Source organism: Sorex fumeus, unplaced genomic scaffold (genome assembly GCF_029834395.1).
Source record: "Sorex fumeus unplaced genomic scaffold, SorFum_2.1 ptg000047l, whole genome shotgun sequence".
Classification (NCBI taxonomy): Eukaryota; Metazoa; Chordata; class Mammalia; order Eulipotyphla; family Soricidae; genus Sorex; species Sorex fumeus.
Window position 1 is genome coordinate 55,612,015 of NW_026606104.1, and position 24,803 is coordinate 55,636,817.

Here is a 24,803-nt window from a genome sequence, read left to right on the forward strand (position 1 = left end):
GTGTTGAGGCCTGAGAGCTGTTTTTGACAGTGTGGACTGATACTCTGTGTGTGTGTGTGTGTGTGTGTGTGTGTGTGTGTGTACACATGTACGTGCATCTGGGACTTAGCAGGCGACGAGAAGAAACAGGATGTCCTGTGCGCTGAGTTTAGGCCCTGACCGGCAATGCAGAAGGTTTGGGGGAGTCACAGAAAGTCCGCCTCTCACCGTGTTTACCTCTGTATCTGTTACATTGGGGGCTTATTGGGGGTTTGCTCGGTGTTCAGTCATGCTGCCTTAAACAAAAGGTGGAAGTGGGGCACCCCCATCTAGTGGAGAATGGCCTAGGTCCAGGTCCGGGCGGGAGGCGGTGCTGCTTGTAAAAAGTGGCTTTCGTTTGAGTTATGGGAGTAAATCTGCTCTGGGCCTTCGGCCACCCTGCTCTGGGAGTGGGGGGTCCCTCAGACGGCTGTGCTGTGGGCCAGCCCTGGCCAGGTCCTGGACTGATGGGCTCATGTGTAGCTCTTAGCTCTGCCAATTAGCGACACTTATGTGGACGGATGGTATCTGGTGGCCTCTTTTGAAATTGGGATTAACAGCCGTGCCTACCTTCCTGAATTGTTGGGAGGATTAAGCCAAGTCAGTAAAGAGTATCTCTGAGTTCCGTCCACTCAGAACGGGAGCAGGTGGGAATCAGTGATACTGGTGAGACACTCAACAGGCTGGGAATTCACCAGGAGACCCACAAGACCCTTGTCCCCGTGGGGGGTTAACTCTTGGAGAGAGAACAGTGGACGGGGGGGAACGGACGCACCCGGGAGGAGAGGGAAAGGCAGTTCCAGGTGGGGTTTGAGGATGCTCCTGCTGAGAGGCCCCACCTGGGGGAGAGCTGTGCACAGGAGCAGGAGCACGGCGGGCCCGGCGAGTGGCTGGAGAGAGCGCTGAGGGGTGCGACAGCAGAGGAAAGCCCCTGAGGGGTTCATATATGCTCCCCTCCTTCCCTTCCGGTTGTGTCTGTGATGATGGGGACGGGTCGGTGCATGCTTGGTTTGGTGCTTGCATGGTGGGTGGTGCTGCGTGCAGTGGGGCGTCTCAGGCTGCGGCTGGCTGCTCTCAGACGCTTGGTTGCACACATGCTTGTGACACTGGGTTCCCAGACCGCAGAGCCAGGGTCCCTATCCCCCTGCTGGGAGTGGGGTGGGGGGACGGTGCTGTGGCTAGTTCATGTTTGCGAGGTGCCCTCCCTGGCACTCTCTGTTGAGACATTCAGGGGGTGGGAGCCCCGAGGTGCGGATTTCAGTGTGTCTGTTTTGTGTTTGGACCACGCGAAGTGGTACTCGGGGCTGGGGCTGGCTTGGTGCTCAGGGTTACTCTGGGGGTTGCTCCGGTATTTGGGGGAGGACCATGGGGTCCCAGGGATGGGAGCTCGACCTTCCATATGTGCAGTCTGTGTTCCAGCCCTTTGAACGCTTTCCCCATCTCACCAGTTTACATTATGATTAGTTTTTATTTTTGGTACTCAGGGCTTACCCCTGGCCCTGTGCTTGGAGATCGCTGCTGAAGATCCCTTTGGCTATTCTGTGTGGATGAGATGATGAATGTTCTTGAGCTGGAGGTCCAGCTGTTTCTCCTCCTTGCTAGTAAACTGCTCTCTGCCCCCGCAGGACGCTGCCTTCTGAGCTGTACGATACGACTTGAGTGTGTTTAGCAGTGGCTGCTTCTGTGTTTCACGAGTGCTGGCTCATCGCGGGCTAAAAGCTATACCAAAACAGGCTTGAGGCTAGTTAGGTCATTTGCCCAGAGAGTGACCACTGCTAAAGGTCTGGGGCTGAAACCTGCCCCCTGACATGCTGGCCCCAGGGCTGCACTCCCAGCCTCTCTCTATTCACCGTCTGGGCAGCTGGTCCTCTCCCTGGTGGGTTTTGGAACCCTAACTGAGTAGGGTCCTGGTGTTCTCTGCTTCCAGGAAAAGCAAGCAGGCGCGGGTGGGAACAGGGGTGGACATGGAGCCTGTCGTCCGCTCGGAGTCACACTTAGGCTTTCCCTCTTCTAGCCACCACTTGGGGAATCTGGAGGGAAGACTGAGCAGTGGGAACCTGGATTGCTCGGGCCCCTTTGCAGGCAGACTCGCGTCACAGTTCCGCAGAGGGCCCCAGTTCACTGACTTCTTTCTTTCCCTCAGTTGTCCCTCACATCACGGATGCTATCCAGGAGTGGGTCATGAGACAGGCCCTGATCCCTGTGGATGAAGATGGCCTGGAACCTCAAGTGTGTGTGATCGAGGTGTGTATGCATCTTCTCTGGCTCTGCCGTCCCGTGTCTGACCGTGGGCACACCTCTGCCACCTCTCAGCAGTTGAGGTGCCAGGACACTCCTGCCTGCGAGGAAGCAGGTGCCAGTGCCACAGCAGTCACGTGGCCAGCTGTGCCCTTCCCCTCAGCCCTGAGCCTTCTCCAGCTCCGTTTATCTGGACACTGCCAGTAGGAAGAGTGTTGTGGCACATTTTCATGTTTGTGAGAACATTTGCTAACCATGGCTATGCTCTGGCCGAAGAGTCTTGTCTCTGAGTCTGCTCCTGCTCTGTGGATCCTACTCAGTCTCTTTTTTTTTTTTTTTTAAATGTAGGAGTACTGCTATTTTTTCAGCCACTGATTGATTAGCTGATTGAATTGGGCATGAACTCCACCTTACTCTTTTTTTTATAATTTTATTTATTGAATCCACATGAGAGCAGTTACAAAGCTTTTGGGTTTGTCTCGGTCATACAATGGAACACCCGAATCTTCACCAGTGCCCATTCTCCACCCCCAAAAACCCTCGCATACCCCCATCCCACACCCTCCTCCTACCTGTGGGAGAGATTTCCACATTACTCTCTCTCTACTTTGATCACATTCAATATTTTGACACCAGACCCACCATTATTAAATTTGGGATTTTACCCCAACACTCAGATCTGCTGAAGAGGCAACAGTAGACAATTTGTTTTCTGTTGCTGGTTATGAATAACATGATGTCGCGTGGCTGCAGTAGTAGCCACGTGATTTTGAGATTCCGAAATTTTAACAGTTAAATCTGGAGGGATTTCTGCCAAGACCTGCTGGGTTCCGAGATTTGTTCCTGAGTCTCTTGGATCATGGCCATTAAGCAGCTTGATCAGGAGGCAGAGAGGCTGTTTGTGGGTGACGACTCGGGGTCTTGTTGGGACAGGGAGGAAAGGGCCAGCTCCACCCCCATCCCGTGAGGCCCCACGTGTCTTGTCACTGAGAGCCCAAACCAGACTGCCCAGTGACCTCTGGAGGATGGTGGCCTGCGGGCCGCCAGGGTGAACAGGCCAAGGCATGAACCTACTTGGTCTCCTTACTGAGACAGGGAACTCCCTCCTGAGTCGCATCCCCGCCTCTATAACTGATGCTTTTTTTTTTTTCTCTTCTTTTGTTTCCAAGTGGTATTCATCATAGGGCCTTGTCCTACTGGCAGTAGTTGACCAACCAGTCTGGTGGTTGTGGTACTGCTTGGGCACTGTGGTGCCAATGTGGTTAAATCTGGGTCAGGTCCCTGCAAGGTACAGCCCCTGATCCCTGTAGTATTTTCGTGGCCCCCAGTTGCTGTTTTTTAATTCAGAAGTTGTTCCTGGGGCTGGAGTGATAGCACAGCGGGGAGGGCGTTTTCCTTGCACGTGGCTGATCTGGGTTCGAGTCCCAGCATCCCATATGGTACCCTGAGCACCACCAGGAGTAATTCCTGAGTGCATGAGCCTGGAGTAACCCCTGTGTGTCACCGGGTGTGACCCAAAAAGAAAAAAAAAATAAGTTGTTCCTGACTAAGGCAATAGCGTAGTCTGTACTTTCGATGTGGGAGGATTCATGATAACCTTAGAGAGTGGGGAGCTTATCCCGAAAGGTTCCCTTTTATTTAGTTAATTTATTTTTTTATTTTTTGCTTTTTTGGGTCACACCCGGCAATGCACAGGGGTTACCTCCTGGCTCTGCACTCAGGAATCACTCCTGGCGGTGCTCAAGGGACCATATGGGTTGCTGGGAATCGAACCCTGATTGGCCGTGTGCAAGGCAGACGCCATACCTGTTGTACTATTGCTCCAGCCCCAAAGGTTCCCTTTTAAATGTTACAAATTCTAATCACTGGTAACATTTACCAGGCCTAGAGAGTCCACCCTTTGCCGCTCCTGATCCCTGAGTATAGATGACAGGAGCGCTGCTGTGAGGAAACCAGGCCAGGAGAGGAAGGTTTGGTGCTCGGGCTCTAAGCCAGTGTTCGTGTCCTTCTTCCAGCTCGGTGGGACCGTGGGCGATATCGAGAGCATGCCCTTCATTGAGGCTTTCCGGCAGTTCCAGTTCAAGGTCAAAAGAGAGAACTTCTGTAATATCCATGTCAGTCTCGTTCCTCAGGTAAGACATTCCAAGTTTGACTTTGGGAATGTGGTGAGAAGGTAGCCAAGGATGGTTTTCCCTTCCTGCCTGTTCTAATTAGCCAAGGAACAGAAAGTAGGAAATCGCATGTGAATTTTAACAATTACAATCAGACTGTTTGGGGAAAAGACCATTGGAAAACATTTGGAAACTTAATCTGGTAAGTTGCTATTAAAGATGGAAGATGGCACTTGTCCGTTGGTCTTTACTTCCGGTGCAGCCCTACTGCTGGAGTGAAGGGGATTTCTAAGATATAACTGAAAGCACAGATAATGCTGAGAGGAGATACCAGTCACCCAAGTTAGGAAGCCAGAAAGCAGGACATGAGGGAACTGAGCCGGTGGATTGGGAGAGCTGGACTCAAGAAAGACCAGTGACCTGTCTCCTCTGTGGAAACCTAAAGGCTCAGGAGAGGCCTGAGGTGACTCTGGCAGTAAGGTGCGAAGCTGTTTCAGGAGCAGTGGGGCCCTGGTGTCCCCTTCCCTGACGTGGAGTGTGGGCATTAGCCCTGTCCTGCACAAGACTTCTGGTTTCTCTGGAGAGAGTCTTTGGATGAGCAGACAGTTGGGCAGTTGAGAAAAAGCATGGAACCTTGGTGGAAGGTTAGACTGTGAGATAGTTTCCTCTTTGCTGCTTGCTTCCCACAATTATTAGAGGCAGATTTAAATCACCTAACATGGGGAGGGGGGGTTGCAGGATTCTTCACTGTGTGTATCTCTACCCCAGAAGCAAATATCTGCCCTCAAGGTGTCCCAAGGCTGACTAACTCCCCAAGAGAGGACTCCAGGGAGCAAGCACCCATGCATTCAGAACAGTTAGCCATTAATTAGGAACTGGCCGCCAGTGATTATCGGATGTTTGGAGAAACCATCAAATGCTCCAGAGGGGAAAAAAAGGAAACAGAAAGTTGAATTTTTGTAGGGATAAGGAAACTTAAAATAAAAATAAAAAAACTTAAAATAAAACCCAGCAGCCTTATTAACATCCTTAGACTTAAAAGGTAAGATAGTGCAGTCATTAAACAAAGGAAACCCTAAGAAGAGATCATTTTGAGACTAGGAAACGGTTTTTGGAACATCAAAATGAGAGCCAAAGGGGCCTGAGCTCTAGTACGGTGGGTGGGGTATTTGCCTTGCACTCGGCTGACCTGGGTTCAATCCCCAGCATCCCATGTGATCCCCCAAGCACCACCAGGAGTAACCCCTGAGCATCGCCAGATGTGACTCAAAAAGCAAAAAAAAAAAAGAGAGAGAGAGAGAAGTGAAAGACTTAACAGAAGTTGAACTGTTGCAAAGAAGATCAGGAGGTAGGGAATAGGAAAGAAAAGATAAGGATTAGAGCACTGTTCTAGAAGCTCTAACATCCAGGTATAAAAGGACTTCCACCAAGCAAAAGCAGATAAATGGAAGGGAAGTGTACTTTGAATCCAGGAACAACCCTCACGATTCGAATCAGTCTCCCTATCTCAGTCTTGAAAATTATGAAGCCGCATGGAGACGCTGCCCTGTCCACCTTTTAGGTATTGTCCACAGTTGCTTGCATTAAGAGCAGCAGAGTTGAGGAATCGTGTCAGAGATAGTGGATTGAAGGGGCCTGCTGAATGCCCGGCAAAGGAAACGACCGATACCAAGGCATGCTGTGCTGACGTTTCAGAATCATGTGCAAGAATTTTAAAAGGCTGTGGCAGACTTCTCAGCGACAACCCTGCAAGCTGAAGACAGGCACTCTGCTCCTTAAAAATTCTTTAGTAAAATCACTTCTAGCCTGGAATTCTGTACCCAGCAAGTCTGTCTGCTGAGTGTGTGAGAAGACAGACAATGTGATACACAGGGAATAGCACAGCAAAGAGACTAAACCAATGAGGGCAAACGGTTGAACTGGAAAGGAGAAGTGCAGCTCGTGTTCCAACAGTGGACAGTGTTTCCTCCAAACCACGCAGACAACAGGGGAGTCATGAGTGGGGGCAGCAGGCACAGGGCGCATTTATAGTGGAGAAAGAAATTTCATTTTAACATAGAAAAATCAATAGAAAATTGCCCCAAGCTTTGCCTTAAGAAGTAGCAGTGATACGTTGAGGATCAATTAAGTCTAAGGATGGTGTTGTCTAGGGTTTGGGAAAGGGGATGGGGCGTTCATTGTTCATTTGGACAAACTTGGTAGAACCGTTTGGCTCTGTGGATGTGTGTAACTTTGACAAAAATAAGAACTGGCTTAAGTAAATGATTATCTATTATCCTAATAGAAAAATGAGTTTAAAGAAAAGTTAGAAAACATTTTTTTTTAATTATAGAGAATTTTTTGTTGTTTGTTGGTTTTGGTGATGGAGATCTTATCCAGAGCTTCATATAAGCAAAGCATATGCTTTACCACTGAACCCAGTCTAAGAAATTTTTCTTTTTCTCCCTTTTTGCAAAATAGCCAAGTTCAACAGGGGAGCAGAAGACTAAACCCACCCAAAATAGTGTTCGGGAGCTCCGAGGGCTTGGCCTTTCCCCGGATCTGGTAAGACTTGCTTACTTCCTGGGGTCAGCTTGTGTATTTGTGGCTGGTGGACACAGCCTCTGCCTAGCAGGCGTAATGCTGTACACAGGGGAGCATCCTCTGGGTTGGTGCTTGGAAGCTGTGGATGGCAGCGATTGTGTTCTTGCCTTTGCTGCGGAGGAAAGCCTAGTTACATGGCTGTGTTTTAGGTGTACCATTTCTCACTTCAAAATATGTGTACCACTGTCCAGCAAATGTGCAAAATAGATTTTTCTGTCTGACCCACATGCTCTCTCTGCTGTCTGTCTGGAACATTTTTCAGGGAAATTCCAGTTGGCTTTCCTAGGTCATGAGTTTGCCTGTTCCCCACTGTATCGCCTTCTTTGCTAATCTCCTTTTCTTTTCTGCTAGGTTGTGTGCAGGTGCTCAAATCCCCTTGACACGTCAGTAAAAGAGAAAATATCAATGTTCTGCCATGTTGAGCCTGAACAAGTAAGTAATCTTCACATACATTGGTATGTTTGTGTGCTTCTGTTTTTTCTAAAGTCCCTTAAGCAGTACATGGGACTTGTTCATTCCGTCATTTGAGACAGTTCTGTCCGCATCATACTCACTGGCTCTGGTTCACTGCTTTCTCCTTTATGGTTCCCAGACATGCATCGTCCCTCTTGTGTTCTGTCTTTCCCTACTAGTCGGCATCACTCCAGCCATGCTGATTGGGTGTCCTCTTCCTGTTGGCTTGGCAGTCTCTTCCTCGGGGTCTGACTCAGACATGATGTTGTCTTGACCTGTCAGACCTCCTCCTCAGGTGCAAGGTTAACCATTTCCTGAGGTGCTGGTGGTGAACCTGCCGTGTGTGTGTGTGTGTGTGTGTGTGTGTGTGTGTGTGTCTGTGTGTGTCTGTGTGTGTCTGTTCAGTCTGTCATAGACTAACCTTGAGGTGCTGGTGGTGAACCTACTGTGTGTGTCTGTGTCTGTGTCTGTGTCTTTGTCTGTGTCTGTCTGTTCAGTCTGTGTCACAGGCTTTGAGGTGCTGGTGGTGAACCTACTGTGTGTGTGTGTGTCAGAGTCAGAGACCTTGAATTAGACCACTTCATGAGGGCAAGGAAACAACTTGACTTTTTGAAGTTGAGGACTCCCAGGGGAAGAAACCAGCACGGGGTTCTGATGAACTGCCTCCCCACGCGCCCTCTCTCCACCCCTAGGTTGAGTTCCGTCCCGTGTGCCATTGAAACAGGCAGGCTTTCCAGTAGAGGAAGAAACTACATAAAGGTAGTCATGAAGTTGGCAGGGCTTTTGTCTTTGATGGGCATATGGCAGTTCCTAACCTCTTGCCTAAACAAGAAAATTTAACACGTGGTGCTCAAGATGATTTCCTAGGAAGTAGGAAACTGTTTGAGAAAATACAGATTGAGAGGTAAACTCATCGTGAAATGTTGCTGTTGGGGAAGTAAGTCAGAAGAAGAAAGACAGATACCAAGGCAGGCCCCAGACGCATTGGTGATGAAGAGGTGATATTTAACAACGTATCTGAACCGTAGCACCAGGATGGGAAGCAGGCAATCCAAACTACAGCCACCAAATTTTAAAATTTGCCTGTCAGGGATGCAGACTGGAGGGTGGGAGGAAAAATGGGGACATTGATGGAAGGAAAGTAACATTGGTGACAGCATAGGTGTTGGGACATTGTATGCCTGAAACTAGTTGAAAATCATGGTTCCTACAATAGAAAAACAATCAAAGATTTGAGCTATATAGGGTCTATAGAAAGTAAAGCACTTGCCGTGCCTGTGACTGCTTTGGCCGTGACCCTGGTTTAATCCCTGGCGTGGCATGTGGTCCCCTAAGTGCCAGCAGGAATGTCTTCTGTTCACAGAGCCAGAAATCATCCCTGAGCACCACCAGGTGTGGTCCCCCCAAACACGGAAGGAATTCTGCTGTCGTGAGCTTTGGGCCCTGATCTTCCTAGTGGCTGTGACTGGCCTGGTCTGGCCATGGGGTGGCCAAGGGGCTGGAATGTAGCAGGGCTGGAGCTTTTCATAGCCTAATAGGGTAGTGGTTATGACTGACTCAAAACATTCTGCAAATTTTATTCCACATGTGCAAGAACCGCCCTAATTTTTCTGTGTCTGTTACTGGCTCGAAACGTATTTGACCTTTTAGATTTGACTTTGCTAATTGAAGTACCTTTAAGGAAATTCAGAATGTTGGGACCTGAACTCTGTCTCAGTGTGGTTAGTGGTGGGGAGTCTGAGGAGGGTGCACGGAGGCCGGGACTGTGGTCGGGCGTTGCTGAAGGAGAGTGGTTGAGGTTAAGAAATTTATGAGAAGGCTTGTCTTAGCACTGGATTCCTTGAGGCTCAGGGGACTAAGTAAGCCAAGAGCCTCACTGGCCTGGAGAGCGGAGAGCAAAGGAACAGAGAGCACAGTGGCAGAGTTGAGTAGCTGGAACCCACTTGTTAGATTGCTAGGAGCGCGGTAAAACCATGGGAACTATTGGCCTGGCCTGGGAGTGAGGCAAGAGGTGGCCCTTCTTTATGGAAGAAGAAGACAGTCATCCTCTCCTGCTGCATTAGGGTTCAGGTCAGAGGGATTCTGCTGCCTTATACTAAGCCCAGGGCCATCAGAATAATTACATTGTTATGATCAGCTTTTTTTTTCCAATCATGGTAATGGTTTGATATGTATACTTGTATGTGTGTTTGTGAGAGAAGCAAGATCGTTTTATTGAAACTTAGATGTGAGGGGAGAGAAAGGGAGAAATGTGTGTTCTCTCTTGAACATGGGCTTCTCCAGAGTGGAAATAAACAAAAGAAACAGACGAGCAAGCAAGATAGTGTTCCAGGGAGCGCAAGGGGTTTAAGAGCAAGCCTGATTGGATATATTTCTAGGCTAGTGAGTAAATATCAGTGCTATAGCAGAATAGGTTGTCGTTATATGAATACAACTAAAAATATGAGAGGGCCAGGAATATAGCTTTGGGGTAGAGCACTTGCCTTGCACAAGTCTATGAGGCCCTGACTTCAATATTCAGCGTCTAACAAAAAACTTACCATTTTGAGATTGCTCAAGGGGCTGACTGGGTGCATGCTTGCATTCAGGAGGTGTAGTGCCATGTGCCCTCTCAGTCCCCCAGCACAGAGCTGAAAGTGGCCCTGAGCACTGCCAGGTATGGCTCTCCAAACTAAGGGTCAAACTGAGGACTGGAGAGAGTACTGGTAAGGCACTTGCCTTTCATGTGGCTACCCTGATTCGGTCCCCGGCACCACACAAGGTCCCCCAAGCACCTCCAGGATGGCCCTCCCCCGCAAAAAAGAGATTAAAAATAAATTCAGAATATGATAGGTAGTTCTGTATTTTAGTTTAGTTTTCAAATCTTTGGCCTTTTTTGGGGTGGGGGTTGTTTTGAGACCATACCTGGCCGTGCTAGGGAGGGGCTCGTACGTGGGGTGGTAGGGGTTGAACATGGGACTCCATGTACAAGTGTGTGCTCCAGCCATTTGAGCCATCTCCGGTCTAAAACATTTTATTAGATTCTTTTGAGTAGAATCAACCAACTTTTGTTGAAAACAAGTTAAAGCTCTCCGGTATATTTGTGTCCCAGAATTTGCAGGCACTTCCCCCAGATCAGTTGACTGCTGCTTGCAGATTCAGGCAGTCCAGTTGCTTGGGTCTGTACAGGATCTGGGGGGAGACTTGGTGAGTGGAATTCGGGCCCATTTAGGACCGGACCTCTCCAAAGGACTCGGGTTAGACTTCACAGCACTCATGCTGGAAAGCTGAAAGCGGGGCAGTAAGGAGACCCCTATGTCTGGGTGGATGAGGTGTGCAGCCAGGGATCCCCACTGCTCTGCAGCCTCGCTAAACATCTTCCTCAGGTTCTGAGAGTTTCTCTGTAAATCCTGTGAGTGAGTTTTTACAGCTAAACCCTAATACAGTGTGTAACCCATGGCAGTTGTTTCTTTTCCAGGTCACGGACATGTTTTTCTTACCTACTTGTAATAACTGATATCTTCAGGGTGTTCATGAATACAGGGAGTCAGATGCCAATTTTGAATTTGTTCAGAGCTTAGATACTGATAAATATCAAGCCAAGTGTTTACTGTGCATCTTTTTTTTTTCTTTCAACATGTTCTTTCAGCATTCTTAGTTTGCTGAGGATTTGTTTTGGTTTTGAGTTGTTTTTGTTTCGGATTCTAAATTTTAATTTTATGTTTTTATTAAATTTGCATTCACTGAGACTGTTCTCTCCTTCTAGTCTATTGATGTAGTAGATCCCACTGTTACATTTCCTACTGTGTGACTCTCAAACTTGGCTTTAAAACACACTAATGCCTCCGACCCTCATGCTTCTGAGTCGTCAGAGACTCGTGGGCTTTTGATTGTTTAAGGCTCTCCCAAATAATCCCATCGTTAATAAATAGCCTCGCCTAATTTGATAAATCACTCTTCTTGGACTTGTTTGCTTTTAAACTATATTTGCGATTTCTTTTTACAATGAAAGACTGTTCGCTTTCAGATTCCTGAGAGATCGGCTACTCCACTTTCCTTCTCGGGTTGATTTTGTTCCTTTATATTTCTCTAGAAAACTGCCCTCTTTCCTGTTTTCCAGATTAAGATTTTTCCTCAAGGTTCTGTTGTTATTGCAAGGCTGTCTGCCTGCAGAATTTTGTTTGCTTTTATTAAATAACCTTTGCTCAGGCTGGAACAATAGCAGGTAGGGCACTTGCCTTGCACGTGGCCTTTCAAGTTTGAACCCCCCCCCCTTCGCTGCACCATATGGCCCCCCAAACACCATTAAAATCGATCCCTGATCTCAGAGCCAGGAATAAGCCTCTAGTGTGGAGATCTAGGAGTAGGCCCCTGGGTGTGCCCCCCAAACCAAGAAAATCAAACCAAAACAAAAAGACCCAAAATAATTACTAACCTTTGCTCCTTTTTAAATAGGTGATCTGCGTCCACGATGTCTCGTCCATCTACCGAGTCCCCTTGCTGTTAGAGGAGCAGGGGGTTGTAGACTATTTTCTTCGGAGACTTGACCTTCCTATCGAGAGGCAGCCCCGGAAGATGCTGATGAAGTGGAAGGAGATGGCGGACAGGTGTGCCTCCCCGAGGGAGCGGGTGCTGCCTCCTCATTTTTGTCTTCGGGGACTTTGGGAACCCGCCTGCCGTCGGCATTCACATAGTTGTCTCAGTGTGGGGAAGGGAAGGCTGTGTCTTTGAGGGGTTTTTTTCCCCCTTAAGAATTTTACTTTAAAAAAAACAATCTGTGAGATTTTATATACATATGTATATATGTCTAGAAATTTTAATCTGCCTAGAAAATTAAATCAGCCTAATATATTATCTCTAAACGACCAGTATTAGAACCATAAAAAGAAAAAAACAGAGGGAATGTTGCAAAAATTTGGTCATATGCTGAAATTTACTTCTCAAAACGTAAACATAAATGACTATCCAAGTGATTGAAATTAAAAAAAATCCTAAAAATAGAAACACTCTTCAGTGATAAAATTAGAAACTTGTACAGATCAGAATATTCAATAAAGTAGAATTAGCAATTTATTCCTTGAGGTTCTAAATTCTGTTTCTCATATTCCATAATCCCTCTGTAGAATATAGGAGGCTTGCTTAACTTCTGCCATTCCCAAGCAGAAGTTTTCATCATTACAGGGTCCGCACACCAGTCACGTCCCCATAGTCAAGAGTGGCAGCATAATTGCATGTCATTTCTGTCAGAACCTAAGACTAACATGCAGGTGTGAGATTTTTGAAGCCATCCCCTTGCAGCAGTTTTGCGATTCTGTTTTCTTCACAAAGCCTGCTGTGTTGATTTGGAAATTGCACCTTCCTTGCTGTTCTCTACACAGAACTTAGCTAATAGCTGTGCCCATTGTGTTCTTCTCAGACATTTTTCTTCTTTTAAAAGGCAATTTTGCTGTCACAGTGGGGTGTGCAGTTGAGTGATTGGGTGTGTGTGTGTGTGTGTGTGTGTGTGTGTGTGTGTGTTGGCCTTTTTTTTTTTTTTTTTTTAGTTTCTTTGAATAAATTGTGTGTTGGCCTTTGCTAGGTACGATCGCTTGCTGGAGACCTGCTCTATTGCCCTCGTGGGCAAATACACCAAGTTCTCGGACTCCTATGCCTCTGTCATCAAAGCTCTGGAGCATTCTGCGCTGGCCATCAACCACAAGTTGGAGATTAAGGTAAGGGGGTAGAGCAGGCTCAGCCAGGGCATGAGGAGGGAAGCCTGTGATGGACACGTGTGAGGTGATACATGTGTACAGTCGGGCCGCTGGGGGCTCGTGGACACTGTCAGAGCTGAAGCCTGATCCTCGTCCCGGGAAGTCATTGCAGGAAGTAGAGGCAGGGAGCAGTCAAAAGATGAACAGCCTGGTGGGGGAAAGTGGGCAGAGGATTTGAGCCAAGCGGCCGGGGAGCTAGTACGCTTGTCTCGCACACAGCCACCACTTTGATCCCCAGCACCACGTAAGACCACTGAGCACTGAGCCAGGAGTAAATCTGAGCACAGGGCACAGCTGGATGTGGCCCAACACAGTCCCTCCCTCCCCCTTTTGCTCTCTCTCCTCACAAAGAAAAGAGATTTGAGCGGGCACTTGGATGCAAGACACAGCGGTGTATGTGAGAAGACTCTCAGTGCCACTTGTGGCTAGGGAGCTCACATCACACAGAGGAAGCAGTGGAAGGGTGAGGGGACGACAGGTGCCCATCGAGCGGCTCAGCATGTCTGCGAGGGTGTGGGCCACTCTTGGGAAATGGACCAGGGAAATGGCACGGCCAATTGCGATTGGCCACCGGGAGTCACCACAGCTTGGCAGCCTCTCGCAAAGATGAACAGACAATACCTGGCCCCAGAACTCCACTCTTAGAAACTTCCTCAAGAGAAATGAAATGCTATTTTCAGAAAGAGTTAGGAGGGAAAAAAAAATGGGTTTGTGATAGCCCAGATCTGCAACCACCTAAATATTCAGAACAATTATGTGCGTAAACTTGTGGTCTGCTCTTCAGGTGGAAACCAAATGTACAGTAAAAAGCAGCAAGCTAGTGACCCACACAGCGCCGTGGAAGACAGTGGCCCACACGGGGTCTGGGGGAGGGGGACTTCCTTTGGAGGATGCTTGGGAGAGGCAGAGCCTAGGGAGGGGAGGGCAGGTCCCAGATGGTCTGGGTAGGAGTTGGGAAGTGGGATGTTTGCAGGGGGGACAGAGGAAACTTGGAGAGTTGGTAATAATTTTCTGTATGTTGATGGAGATGGGTGCTGGCCCCAACTTTGTATGTTTGACAGAACTCGCCAAAGCAAAAATTCAAAACACATTTATTTCATTGTGTGAATTATACTTCAGTAAAGCCGAGAGAAATGAAAGCAGTGTGGCTGGGAGGGGCCCTGGGAGACAGGTCTTGGGACAGAGGGCGCTTTCCTGGGCTTAGCGGAGAGGACCCGAAACGCGGGCCGAGGGCAGCAGGGTGGGAGCTGAATGGTCTCGAAGGGCATTCTTGTGCTTTCGTGTCTAAGAAGGACGATCACGATTGATTTGAAGTCGCTGTTTTCGTACACGAAGGTTGTGTAAAAGCTTGATTAAATCGCCAAGGCGGGGACACGGTTGAGAACTGTGGTGGGGAAGCCTGAAGGGAGGTGGCTGTGGAGTCACGAGCCTGCCTCCTCCTCCCCCGTGTGAACCCCCCTCGCCCCCCAGTACATAGACTCCACGGACCTGGAGCCGAGCACCTTGCAGGAGGAGCCGGTACGCTACCACGAAGCCTGGCAGAAGCTCTGCAGCGCCAAGTAAGCTGCACTCCCGCCTGGGGCCGGGCCGGGTTTCTGTGTCGTGGAGCAAGTGAGCACCGGATACCTTTCAGTATCGGAAAGGTGGCATGGCGTAGGACTTGAGCCTTGTGGAAGCGCAGCGTCTTGGGCTGGAGAGATGGCAGACAGGGTCAGGTGCTTGCCTTGCCTGCAGCCAATCCCACTTGGATTCCTGGCGCTGCTTTATAGCTCCCCTCCCTCGCCCCACTCTAGCCAGCACTGCCAAGGGGTGGGGAAAAACTCCCATCCCCCCAGCACTGCCAGGTATGACCCCCAAAGCAAGCAAGCAAAAAAAAAAAAATCAAACATAAGAGACTATTGATATAGTTGAAGCTATGAGCAGGTTGAAGGAAATGTGCTCTAATTTTCGTGATACTTTGATACTTTTTACTCTGTGCATCTATCGGTGAGGCTTATTTCAAGGTCTCATTGCTATCCATCCAATCCACAGAGTCCCACAAATGGTTTTCGGCAGCTTTCACTTTAATAGTCAAAAATTTGCAAGAGTTTCCAGTTCACTGGAACCACTGGATATTCTGGAGCCAGAGAACTACTTCTGAGACAGCAGCTAGAAGCATTTTCAGAGGTTACGAGGGAAAGTTTATCCTTTTGTATTCATCTTCGAAGTTCAAGGTGTTTGTTACAGTTTGCTGGCGATTTTGAAGGGAACAGAAAGAGAGTATGGAGTAGCCTCAATGGTGGAGTGGCTTTGTGGATAGAGTAGTAGCTCTTCGGCATCTGTCTCTTGGGAGTGACCGTGGGGGCTATTGCAGAGCGGACTGGTGGAAAGGGGGTCACCTCGTGTGCTTTCCTCTGCAGCGGAGTGTTGGTTCCGGGGGGATTTGGTGTTCGAGGAACCGAAGGAAAAATCCACGCAATCGCCTGGGCTCGGAAGCAGAAGAAGCCGTTTTTGGGTAAGGAGCCGGGAAAAGCAAGCAGTGCTCAGGGTTGCTGAACTGAACTAACTGGAACCAGGCAGCCGCTGTCTTTCTGGACAGCACGTTCTAGCCAAGCACCCTTTCAGTTCTCTGGGGAGCAGCACACACTCACCTTTCTGTGCTTCCCGGCCGCAGGCTGGGTTCCGGAGCGCTGAGAATGAAGCCAGGACCAGCTCCGCATCGGAGGGATTGCTTGGGCCTCTAGCATTTGCAGACTGTGGGGGGTTTCCTGCCGCTCAGTTTCTGCAGTCATTACAGATGGGCAGGAAAACCCCGTGGTTCAAAGCACTGAATAGAGTATTGTCTCACGACAGTTGGTCATTGGTTAGCTTCTGAAACTGGGACTCTTCCCACATCTGTAGGTCAATTAGGGGCAGCTGAGCCGGATGAAGCACAGCAGCCCGGGGTGCTTCTTGGTAGCTGGGAATCCTGAGTTTGTAGTTGTAGTTCTCTGACCACCTGGACATCATGTCCATGGCAGGTTGGTGGGAATTGGGTAGTAGGGATTGGGAGGGGGAACAGGGCGGGTGACTTTCCATGGAAATTTCATTTGTTTCTCTCCCGCTGCAAGGTGTGTGCCTCGGAATGCAGTTGGCAGTGGTGGAGTTTTCGAGAAATGTGCTGGGATGGCAAGGTAGGTGTCTGGGTAGCTCTCTGAAGTTCTTCCATGCTCCCTGGGGCCGCGAGGCTGAGAGCCATGGGCCCATCCCTGGGGCTGCGAGGCTGAGAGCCATGGGCCCGGACAGGCTGGTATCCCAGCACCCCGGAGGGAACCACAGTGTTGACAGAAACGGGGACAGATTCCGCCAACTGTGGAGGTGGGTGCGCGGCTGCCGGGTGTGAGGGTGCTGGAGACCCTCTTGCCTCTCTCCCCGAAGTCACTGTCTCCAGGCTGGGGCCCGTGGGAGGCCCTGTGGATGCTGGAGTGCTCAGCCCTGGACCCGGATTCGGGCCTGATCCTCAGCTCAGGGCACTTTTAGGCAGGCTGTCGCAGGGTAGCCTCTCCTGAGGCAGGAGGTTGCGTTGGTGTCTGCGTCTGCTGGCTGTCAGGGTGAAGAGACAGTACTCAGAGGCCGGCCCGGCACGGTGTCGGCACGGTGTCCGGCGGATAGGAGATGCCCATCATCTTCGCCCGGGTAACTGCTGCCCCAACCACCCACACTCGGGTTTGTGACACCCAAGGGTTTCGGCTCCTCACCGTATCTCGAGACCACCCTGCCCTGCACTCCCCACTAGGCGCATGGACTGTTCACCCCACAGGGTAGCCGCCTGCTGTGAGGCGGGGACACGCGTGGCAGGTGACTTCTGAAATGCCAGGCCCAGTGTGCAGGCATGTCTAGCTGGCACCCGACCCCATGGCCACGCCTGAGCCCAGCGGTTGTTCTAGGCCGGGAGGGGTCAGGACTGCTTCCCGGAAGAGTCTGCCACCCACATTCTGGTCTCTGCAGCCGGCAGGCTGACAAACGCGAGGTTTCCAGAAAGGCCTTTGGAAGAGCAGAGCTGTTTGATTTGGAAGTAAGAGCAGGCCCTCTGGGGCCGGGCTGTTGGGCCAGGCTCTTCTCACCTGTTCCGAGTGGCTTCCCAGTAGCCCCGAGGGCACAGTGACTCAGCCCTCTGGGCAGTGTGCCCATTGCTTGTGGCTTCTGAGCTCCTGGCAGGCACGGTCTGTCCTCGCAGCCCCTTGCAGCTGGCCCGGGGGGCACCTGGGATCCTTTCTCGGTCACCACCTGCCACCCACAGTGGCTCCCAGGTGGACGGGTGACCTGGTGTGAGCTTCGCTGTTGGCGGTCAGCCTTGTGCACCGGAAGAAGGGACCTGGGTGCCAGGAACTGCATGCCCCCCTCCCCCGCTTGCAGGTGGTCTGGGTCAGAGAGTTGGTCTCTGATGACTCAGTTGCCGGAAGGAAAGGAATGAGGCTGAGGCTGGGGCCAGCTGCTCCTGGACAGCTTGAAGCCGCAAGAGGCCTTGAAGATCTAGGCCAGACCTCTGGTTTTCTTCTAGTCTCTCTTTCTGTTCTCCATCCCTGGCGAAACTCCTGACAGATTTAAAGGATAGTTTATGTGAAAGTTTGTTTTAAGTGTCTTCATGTTCCTGGGCCAGGGAGATGGCACGGGGACGGGCGGCTGCCTTGTGTCTGTCACCTGCCAGTTCCATCCCTGCCACCACAAGGCCCCCAAGCGTCACTGGGTAGATTCCTGGAGGGCCCTCTCTGGGGGTCCCTGGAAACACTGCTTGGGGCACCCCTACCCGAAAAAAAAATTAGAGTTGTTCATCCTAGTTTATCAGCAAACTAGGAGGGAAGTCATGATTTTAGCGCTTACGAATACAGCACTTAAATCAATTCGTTTTGATAAAAAAGATTGTTTCCATTTTTCAGATGCCAATTCTACCGAGTTTGACCCAAAGACCAATCACCCAGTGGTGAGTTTCTGCTTCCGTGCTTTCACTGAATGGGTCCTTGTTGTCTTGCCCCTTCTCCTGGGAAGGGTTAGAAGCCGGAGCACTGGTGGCTGCGGTCATTCCCCGGCCCTCGTTCCCGTGTCAGCCTCGGAGACTGGTAGGAAGCGGTCAGAGGGACGCTTGGGTTGCGCTCAGCCCATTCCCATGCGGATCCCTGGGTTTCAGCCCCTTGGGACATGCATGCGCCTGGCGCGGAGGGGACACCCTGCTCCATGCCTTGCGGCTCTGTAACTGACGCTTTCTGAGGCCAGCACACACCATGGAGTACATCTCCTATTGGAGGAAGAGATGGTGCCTTTATTCATCATTAAATCCTTAGCACGGGGTGGCAGGCCTATGGTTGATCTTGGGACACCGATAGACGAGCACCTTGACCTCAGGGCACTTATGGCACCGTTAAACTTGTGCTGCCCGAAAATAGATTTTGCTGAGATGAAGAACACGGGAGGGCCACACTTTACGAAACCTGGTGCTGGAGGCAGTGGGGCAGGCAGGACCCAGAGGTCTCCGGTCAGAAAGTGCCCAGAGGCCTGGGGATGCGGCCGGACTTGAGCTGGGGCCCTTGTGGGCACCCCTTTGCGCGGTGTGGTGAGGACACCTGCAGCCTGGCTCTTGGCTGCTCTGCCTGTCTGGGTTAGAACACGCACGGCCCGCAGCACCGCCCGGGAGTCAGCCCTTACCCACGGAGGAAGGTAGAGCTGGAGACTGAGGCCCTTCACAGGGGGCCCCCTCCGGCACAGGGGGGTCCCAAGCCCCATGTATCTTGTTCTGGAACCCCTCTAGGTCATCGACATGCCAGAGCACAATTCCGGGCAGATGGGTGGAACCATGCGGCTGGGCAAGAGGCGCACCCTGTTCCAGACCAAGAACTCCGTCATGAGTAAGGGCGGCTGCGACGGGCGCCTCTGTGCGGCCAGGGCCCCGCAGGGCTAGGCTGCCTTCTGGGCTTGGTTCTCCTTCCTGTCTCCTCCGGCTCGTTATTACACTCTGCCGTGGAGCCTGAGAAGCCTGTGGGAGTCGAAAGAGGACAAACGGGGACATTCCCTATAACCCGCCCCCTCTTCATCCACCCCTAGGTCCCACAGGTGATAAGCTGCTGATACGCTGTGAATTTTGTCCCATAAAAATAGGTTTATTAAATATTTAGGACGTTCTCCAGTTTTAGGGGGCGCTTGGGTGGCCGGTGTTTCACGCTGTCAGGGCTTGCCCCATACCCAGGCGACCCTGCCAGGGTTATCACAGGTCTGCGGAGTGGGAGTCCCGGGGATTGACTTCTGGACCTGCCTGGAACCCACTGCTGCCGGCCTGTTAATAGATGAGGTGCCAGGGGCAGCCAGGCAGCTCAGATGGTCTTAGGGCTCCTGCCTGGGGTAGTTGCCCGGGAAGTTTCCACAGAAATGTGCCCTGTGACTTGGGAGCCCCATTCTGGGTGGAGAGGCAGGTCTGCTTCTCCTTGTGGTCACACATCGTAGGACCACGGCTCGGGGGCAGCTTTGGGCGGTTCCAGGCGATTCTGGGTGATTCCGGGGAGGGGGCCCAGGGTGTAGGAGCACTTGACAAGGCCCAACTGTCCTGGCTGTGTGTGTGCTGGACCTGATGGTCCTCAGAGCTTGTGTGGGGAGGCCTGTGGGTCATGTCAGTCTGCTCGCTCCCCAGGGAAACTCTACGGGGACCTGGATTACTTGGAAGAGAGACATCGCCACCGGTTTGAGGTGAGGAGATGGCATCTGTGCCTGCTTGGTGCTCCTGCCCGGTGCTCTGGGAAAACACAGTGCATGGGAGACCAGCAGAATCATGCCTCACGCTTCCACAGGTGAATCCAGTCCTGAAGAAGTGTCTGGAAGAGCAGGGCTTGAAGTTCGTCGGACAGGATGTGGAAGGAGAGAGAATGGAAATCGTGGAGTTGGAAGGTGAGTGCATGCGCAGTGTTGGCGGACAGCTGTGGAAGACGCGGGTGTCCTGGGCCCATGGAAATGAGGGAAGGAGTGACGTCCAGGCAGCAGCCCCGGCTCTGGGGGGGACCAAGGGTCTCGGCAGCGAGGGGCTGGTGTGCCTGCCCTGGGCAGCCAGGGATGTGGGAGGAGCCCCTCGCTGACCCTCGGGCCTGGGCATCTCTGGGGGTCCCCCTGGAGGAGGGGGGACAGCGCCAGTGTTATCTGGGAACTGGGTCAGGGATGGGGAGCAGTGAGCAAGCGAGTGAGCCTCTCCCGCCTCCCCGTTCTGTCGGCATGCGGAGTGACGCTGTGGCTTGTGTGCTGTCTTCCAGATCACCCCTTTTTTGTGGGTGTGCAGTACCATCCTGAGTTCCTGTCCAGGCCCATCAAGCCGTCGCCCCCCTACTTTGGCCTCCTCCTGGCCTCCGTGGGCCGACTCCCGCATTACCTCCAGAAAGGCTGCAGGCTCTCGCCCAGGTACGCTGGCGACTTGCACCCAGGGGTCTGCCCAGGTGCCCGCCCCGTCCCGCCCGCACTGGCCCCTGTGCACTTCCTGCCCCGGCGGGTCGGGGGGCTTCGGTGTGTGGCCGAGGGTGGCCAAATATCTGCCTTTGGAGATGAGGGGAAACGTGCTCGGCCACACCCGGCGCCGCACCCCCGAGTGGCCGCGCCCTTGGAGAGTGGGAGGGAGCCGGGCACCCCGTGGCCGTCACAAACGGGGTGAATAAAGCGTCTGAATCCCGCAGGGACACCTACAGCGACAGGAGTGGGAGCAGTTCCCCTGACTCGGAAATCACGGAGCTCAAGTTCCCGTCAGCGAATCATGACTGAAGTCGGCGTGAGTAGCTCTGGAGGCTTTTGTGAAGTGCAGAGCCCGGGCGTGGTGGGGTCAGCGGGCGGGAAGGTGCTGAGACACACCCGCTTCGGGGGTCTTGGGTGGCGGCCAGGCTGGCCAAAGCTGAGGGAGCTGCTTTAGGCCCTTGTTATTTCAGGTAAATGGAAATTGTGAGTGTGAGTGTGCTCTTGAGTGTGACAGGATGGCGTTTGTCATGCTGGCAGAGCCCCAGGATTGAGCCAGGAAGTGCTTCCCTCTTCCGTTGTATTGTCGTTGATTCGAAGCGGTTCCGAGTGTCGCACCAGTGGGGTGGGGGCACCACCAGAACTTCAGCGTCCCCAAGGAGCCGTGTGCCCATGTCTCCCACCCGCTCACGGCCGTGCTAGTCTTCACCCAGTCTCGGAGCTCATCAACCCATTTTGCTCTAGTCATTCGTATCCCACATGTGGGTGAGCGGTGAGACCATTACTTCAGTGGTTTTTGATCTTTCGTTTTTGGGGGTGCACCCGGTGGCACCCAGAGACTGTTCCCAGGCCCCAGGCTCTGTGCTCCGGTCACTTTCCGGTGTCGTGTCGTGCCGTGCCAGGGCTGGAGCCTGGCGCCCCGTGTGCAGGCCCGTGCCCCGTGCCGAGAGAGATCTTTCCGTACCGGGCTTTTGCGCAGGCTCCTTCCTGCTAGCTGCTGCTTGTTCCAGAAAGGCCCCAGAACCCAGACAACAAAAGGGAGCTCAGTCTTTCAGTGACAGGATGTCCATGTTTTTGAAGTAAAGTCGTGGGCGTTTGTGAGGTGTGAAATCCCTGAAGACAGCAGAGTGGTGGGCGGGGAGGTGGTTGGCAGGGCTGTGTTGGCTCTCATGCTGGACACCCAGGGTTTGGCCCCAGGCACTGACTGGTCTCACAGGCACTGCTGGGAGCTGCCCTCTGGGCGTGGGGTTGACCCCAACCCCTTCCCCACCAGAAACTTACTTGCGTGGGTTTCTTTAGTCTAAATAAATGTACTGCTGGTGGGGTAAAGAGGTATTGGGGGAGGGGTCAGAAATCTGGGCTGGCAGGCTGCCCCGGGGTCCTGCTCCCCCACTGGCTCTGCCCGCAGGCGAAGGGTCTGTGAGGAGCACTTGCTGCATCCTCTGCCGGGCCGCCCTGAGCACAGATGCTGGCCCGCGTGGGGCAGAGCCCACCAGGCTGACGGCTGGTCGGAACAGCTGCCCCGGCAGGTATGGGCTGCAGGAACCGCCCGTCCCCACCTGTAGACTGGCATGGCGCCACGACCTGGCGGTTAAAAACCGCCAGCTTCCATGGCATTTCAGAGTGCCTCACTGAGTTCTGGGGAGATTTCCCATCAGCGGGTTCCCCGTGGGCAGCCGTGTTGGGGGGTCGCACAGCTGGGGCCACGGGTGGGCAGGCTTTGTGGGGTCAGGACTCCGGAACCACAGAGGAGACACAGGCTGGTGGTGACTGGGGTTTTGCTTTTTCACACAGGGACGATTCTCCAAGCAGCGCCTTCAGACGCCTTCCGATGGAGTTAACAGCTTTGATCTCACACTTGGCTTTTGACACTTCCTTTAAATTATGTTTGTATTCAGATTATTTTACTATGGGGAGCAGTATCCGGGAGGCCGCCAGCTCCCGCCCGGAGAGCTGCGTGGAGCTGGACATGCTCCTTCACGTCTACACCTTGCAGACTAGCAGCAGGACCTGGGGGCCGGAGTAGATGCCGGGTGCGGCTGGTGGAGGGCCCCCCTCCCGCCTCGCCCTGTTTCTCCGCCTACCTCGCATCATTGTGGATTGGTGTGGTAGCCCGAGGCTTCTCCTGGAGGCCGGACCCTTTGGAGCGAGCAGGGAGGGGCGCCTTAGCTGGTGCTTACACCAGCTGGCACCTGGCAGCAGGGGGGTCCGTGGGGTAGGGCAGCCGGAAGCCTGCCTATGGGTTTGGTTTTTAGCACCCCAGGCTCTGACTGAGCTCTTCCCCCCCGGGGCCCGGGAAACACTCCTTGCATCAAGGGGGTCCCTTAGCGGAAGAGCAGGCTCTTGGGAACTGCCTCTGAACGGCTCTTCCAGGGAGCCTGGCTCGAGGGGACTTTTCCTTCCAGAAAGGTGTCAGCTGCAGTCGATGGGCAGGCGGGCAGAGCTATTTTCTTAGCAGGCGGCAGCGGCGGGCACAGCTGTGCGCCCGTGTTCTGGCGGGACGTGGTGTATACTCTAACTTAAATAAACAGCAGGACCCAGCATGCCCTCGGCTCATGGTGCTGTGTCATGGCCCCATGGACACGCTCGACTCCGGGTACGTGGTCGCCGTGCTCGGTCCGATTGCTTACACGCTTGGAGGGAGGCCCTGCTGCTTCTCAGGCACCAGAACTGTCCAGAAAAGGCTTCGGGGGCTGGAGCACATGCCTTGGGTGTGGGAGCCCCAAGTTTGGTTCCTGGCACCGCCCGGACCAGTCCCGAGACATGCCTGATATTTGGTTCTCAGCATCTATTCAGACTTGCGGGTACCAGTGTGGGCCTGCTTCTCCCTGCTGGGCCTGGACCTGGGCCCCAGCACACGACCAGGGGGGTGGAGACTGGCACCTGGTCGCTGACAGGACTTGTCCCTCTGCACCCCGCAACTGTGCCTCGGGTCTGCTACCCCGGGTGGGGGAAGCCCATGGCAGTCTCTGCACCCCACAAGGGATGTGGCTGAGGTCGGCCCACGCCCAGTCTCTGGCTGTGGGTGCTTCTACTTCTGACTACGTTCTTGTGGAGGTGTCAGCAGAGATTCTGGACTAGGGTGGGGGTGAGGGTTATGGACAGCCGGTGCTCCCCCGCCCTTCCACGCACTCACAGGAGAAACTGGCTATTGGATGGAACCTGTCAGCATTTATTCTGCTCCTGCATCACACATACCCAGGAGGATGTGCACTCCCTTGGACCCTTCTTACTGTCCAGGCTGCCGTCTGTCCATTCCCCACCCCATCCCACCCCCAGGGTAGGTTCTCCAGGACTGAAATAAAAAGTTTTCACTTGCACTGTCGTGGTACTTTGAGCGTGGCTGGTGGGTGGGATGCAGACATTTCCCAGTGTGTATAAACAACCTTTTCCTGTGCCCAGGGATTAGGTCTGCCCTAAGTGCCAGCATGTTCCTGCAGTAGGGTGGACGTGGGATTGCCTGGAGTGGCCTCAGCTGGCCAATGTATAAGTGCTGGCCAGTTGCACGCCCTTTCAGGAAAAGTGGTCCAGACAATTTCTGGACTTGGTGCATGCTGAGGTTGGTTCTCAGTTCTCATGGGGGCACGGGGGTGGGGCGGGGGAGAGCCGTTCTGGCTGAGGTCCGTGACCCTTTACTCCTCCAGGTGACCCACAGCTCCTTGGCTGGGTCTCCACGGGCACCAGTGCTTTGCCAGTGAGGGCATTTCTGAGGCCGGGGGCCATGCACTTGCAGCCACAGACCTGCCTGCCTGCCTGGTCAGCCCTCAAGTGGTCCCTGAGAACCGCCTGAGGCCCTGTGATCAGGTCTCTCTGGGGGCCCCGAGGGGGTCTTGGCGCCCTGGCCACATCTGACGTGTGTGCCAGCAGCTGAGTGGGTGTCTGGGAGATGGCGTAGGGGGGACTGCTGTTCCAGAGCTGTGTGTGCCCCTCGCCCGGGGCCCTGGGCATGGTGGATGAGGGATGGAGATGGGCATCCCTCAGGTGCCCCGTTTGGGCGTGAAATGTCTGGAAGCTCAGATTAAAGATTCAGGATGCATGAGTCACCTGCCGCACCCAGTATGTTTGAGGTGTGCTTGTGAGAGAGGCCAGCCCCCCTCGGGTGGTGTAGCTGCAAGGGGGGTGGGGTGGTGCTGCAGGGTGGAGGCTGAGGGGGGTCAGAAGGGAGCGGGAGCTGTCAGTTTGATTATGGGGAGAAATGTATCGACCAGATTCTCAATTTGGCTGATACCCCCCTTTTCAG

The 24,803-nt window shown here is 52.8% G+C and overlaps 1 protein-coding gene and 1 pseudogene across 2 annotated transcripts in view; one reads left to right on the forward strand and one right to left on the reverse strand.

Moving 5' to 3' along the window:
* CTPS1 (CTP synthase 1) overlaps positions 1–23,091 on the forward strand; it is a 29,509-nt gene extending 6,418 nt beyond the window's left edge. For both annotated transcript variants that reach the window (XM_056122671.1, XM_056122672.1), the window contains exons 4-19: positions 2,162–2,262; positions 4,272–4,388; positions 6,828–6,911; positions 7,302–7,382; positions 11,838–11,989; positions 12,961–13,093; positions 14,603–14,691; positions 15,532–15,626; positions 16,222–16,284; positions 18,028–18,071; positions 18,894–18,990; positions 19,767–19,822; positions 19,924–20,020; positions 20,377–20,521; positions 20,791–20,882; positions 22,358–23,091. In XM_056122671.1, the coding sequence (XP_055978646.1) occupies positions 2,162–2,262; positions 4,272–4,388; positions 6,828–6,911; positions 7,302–7,382; positions 11,838–11,989; positions 12,961–13,093; positions 14,603–14,691; positions 15,532–15,626; positions 16,222–16,284; positions 18,028–18,071; positions 18,894–18,990; positions 19,767–19,822; positions 19,924–20,020; positions 20,377–20,521; positions 20,791–20,875 (1,439 nt within the window). In that variant the 3' untranslated portion in view covers positions 20,876–20,882; positions 22,358–23,091. The remainder of the gene's footprint in view (positions 1–2,161; positions 2,263–4,271; positions 4,389–6,827; positions 6,912–7,301; positions 7,383–11,837; positions 11,990–12,960; positions 13,094–14,602; positions 14,692–15,531; positions 15,627–16,221; positions 16,285–18,027; positions 18,072–18,893; positions 18,991–19,766; positions 19,823–19,923; positions 20,021–20,376; positions 20,522–20,790; positions 20,883–22,357) is intronic.
* LOC130032247 (uncharacterized) lies at positions 12,562–12,716 on the reverse strand (annotated as a pseudogene).
* Positions 23,092–24,803: the final 1,712 nt, after the last annotated feature.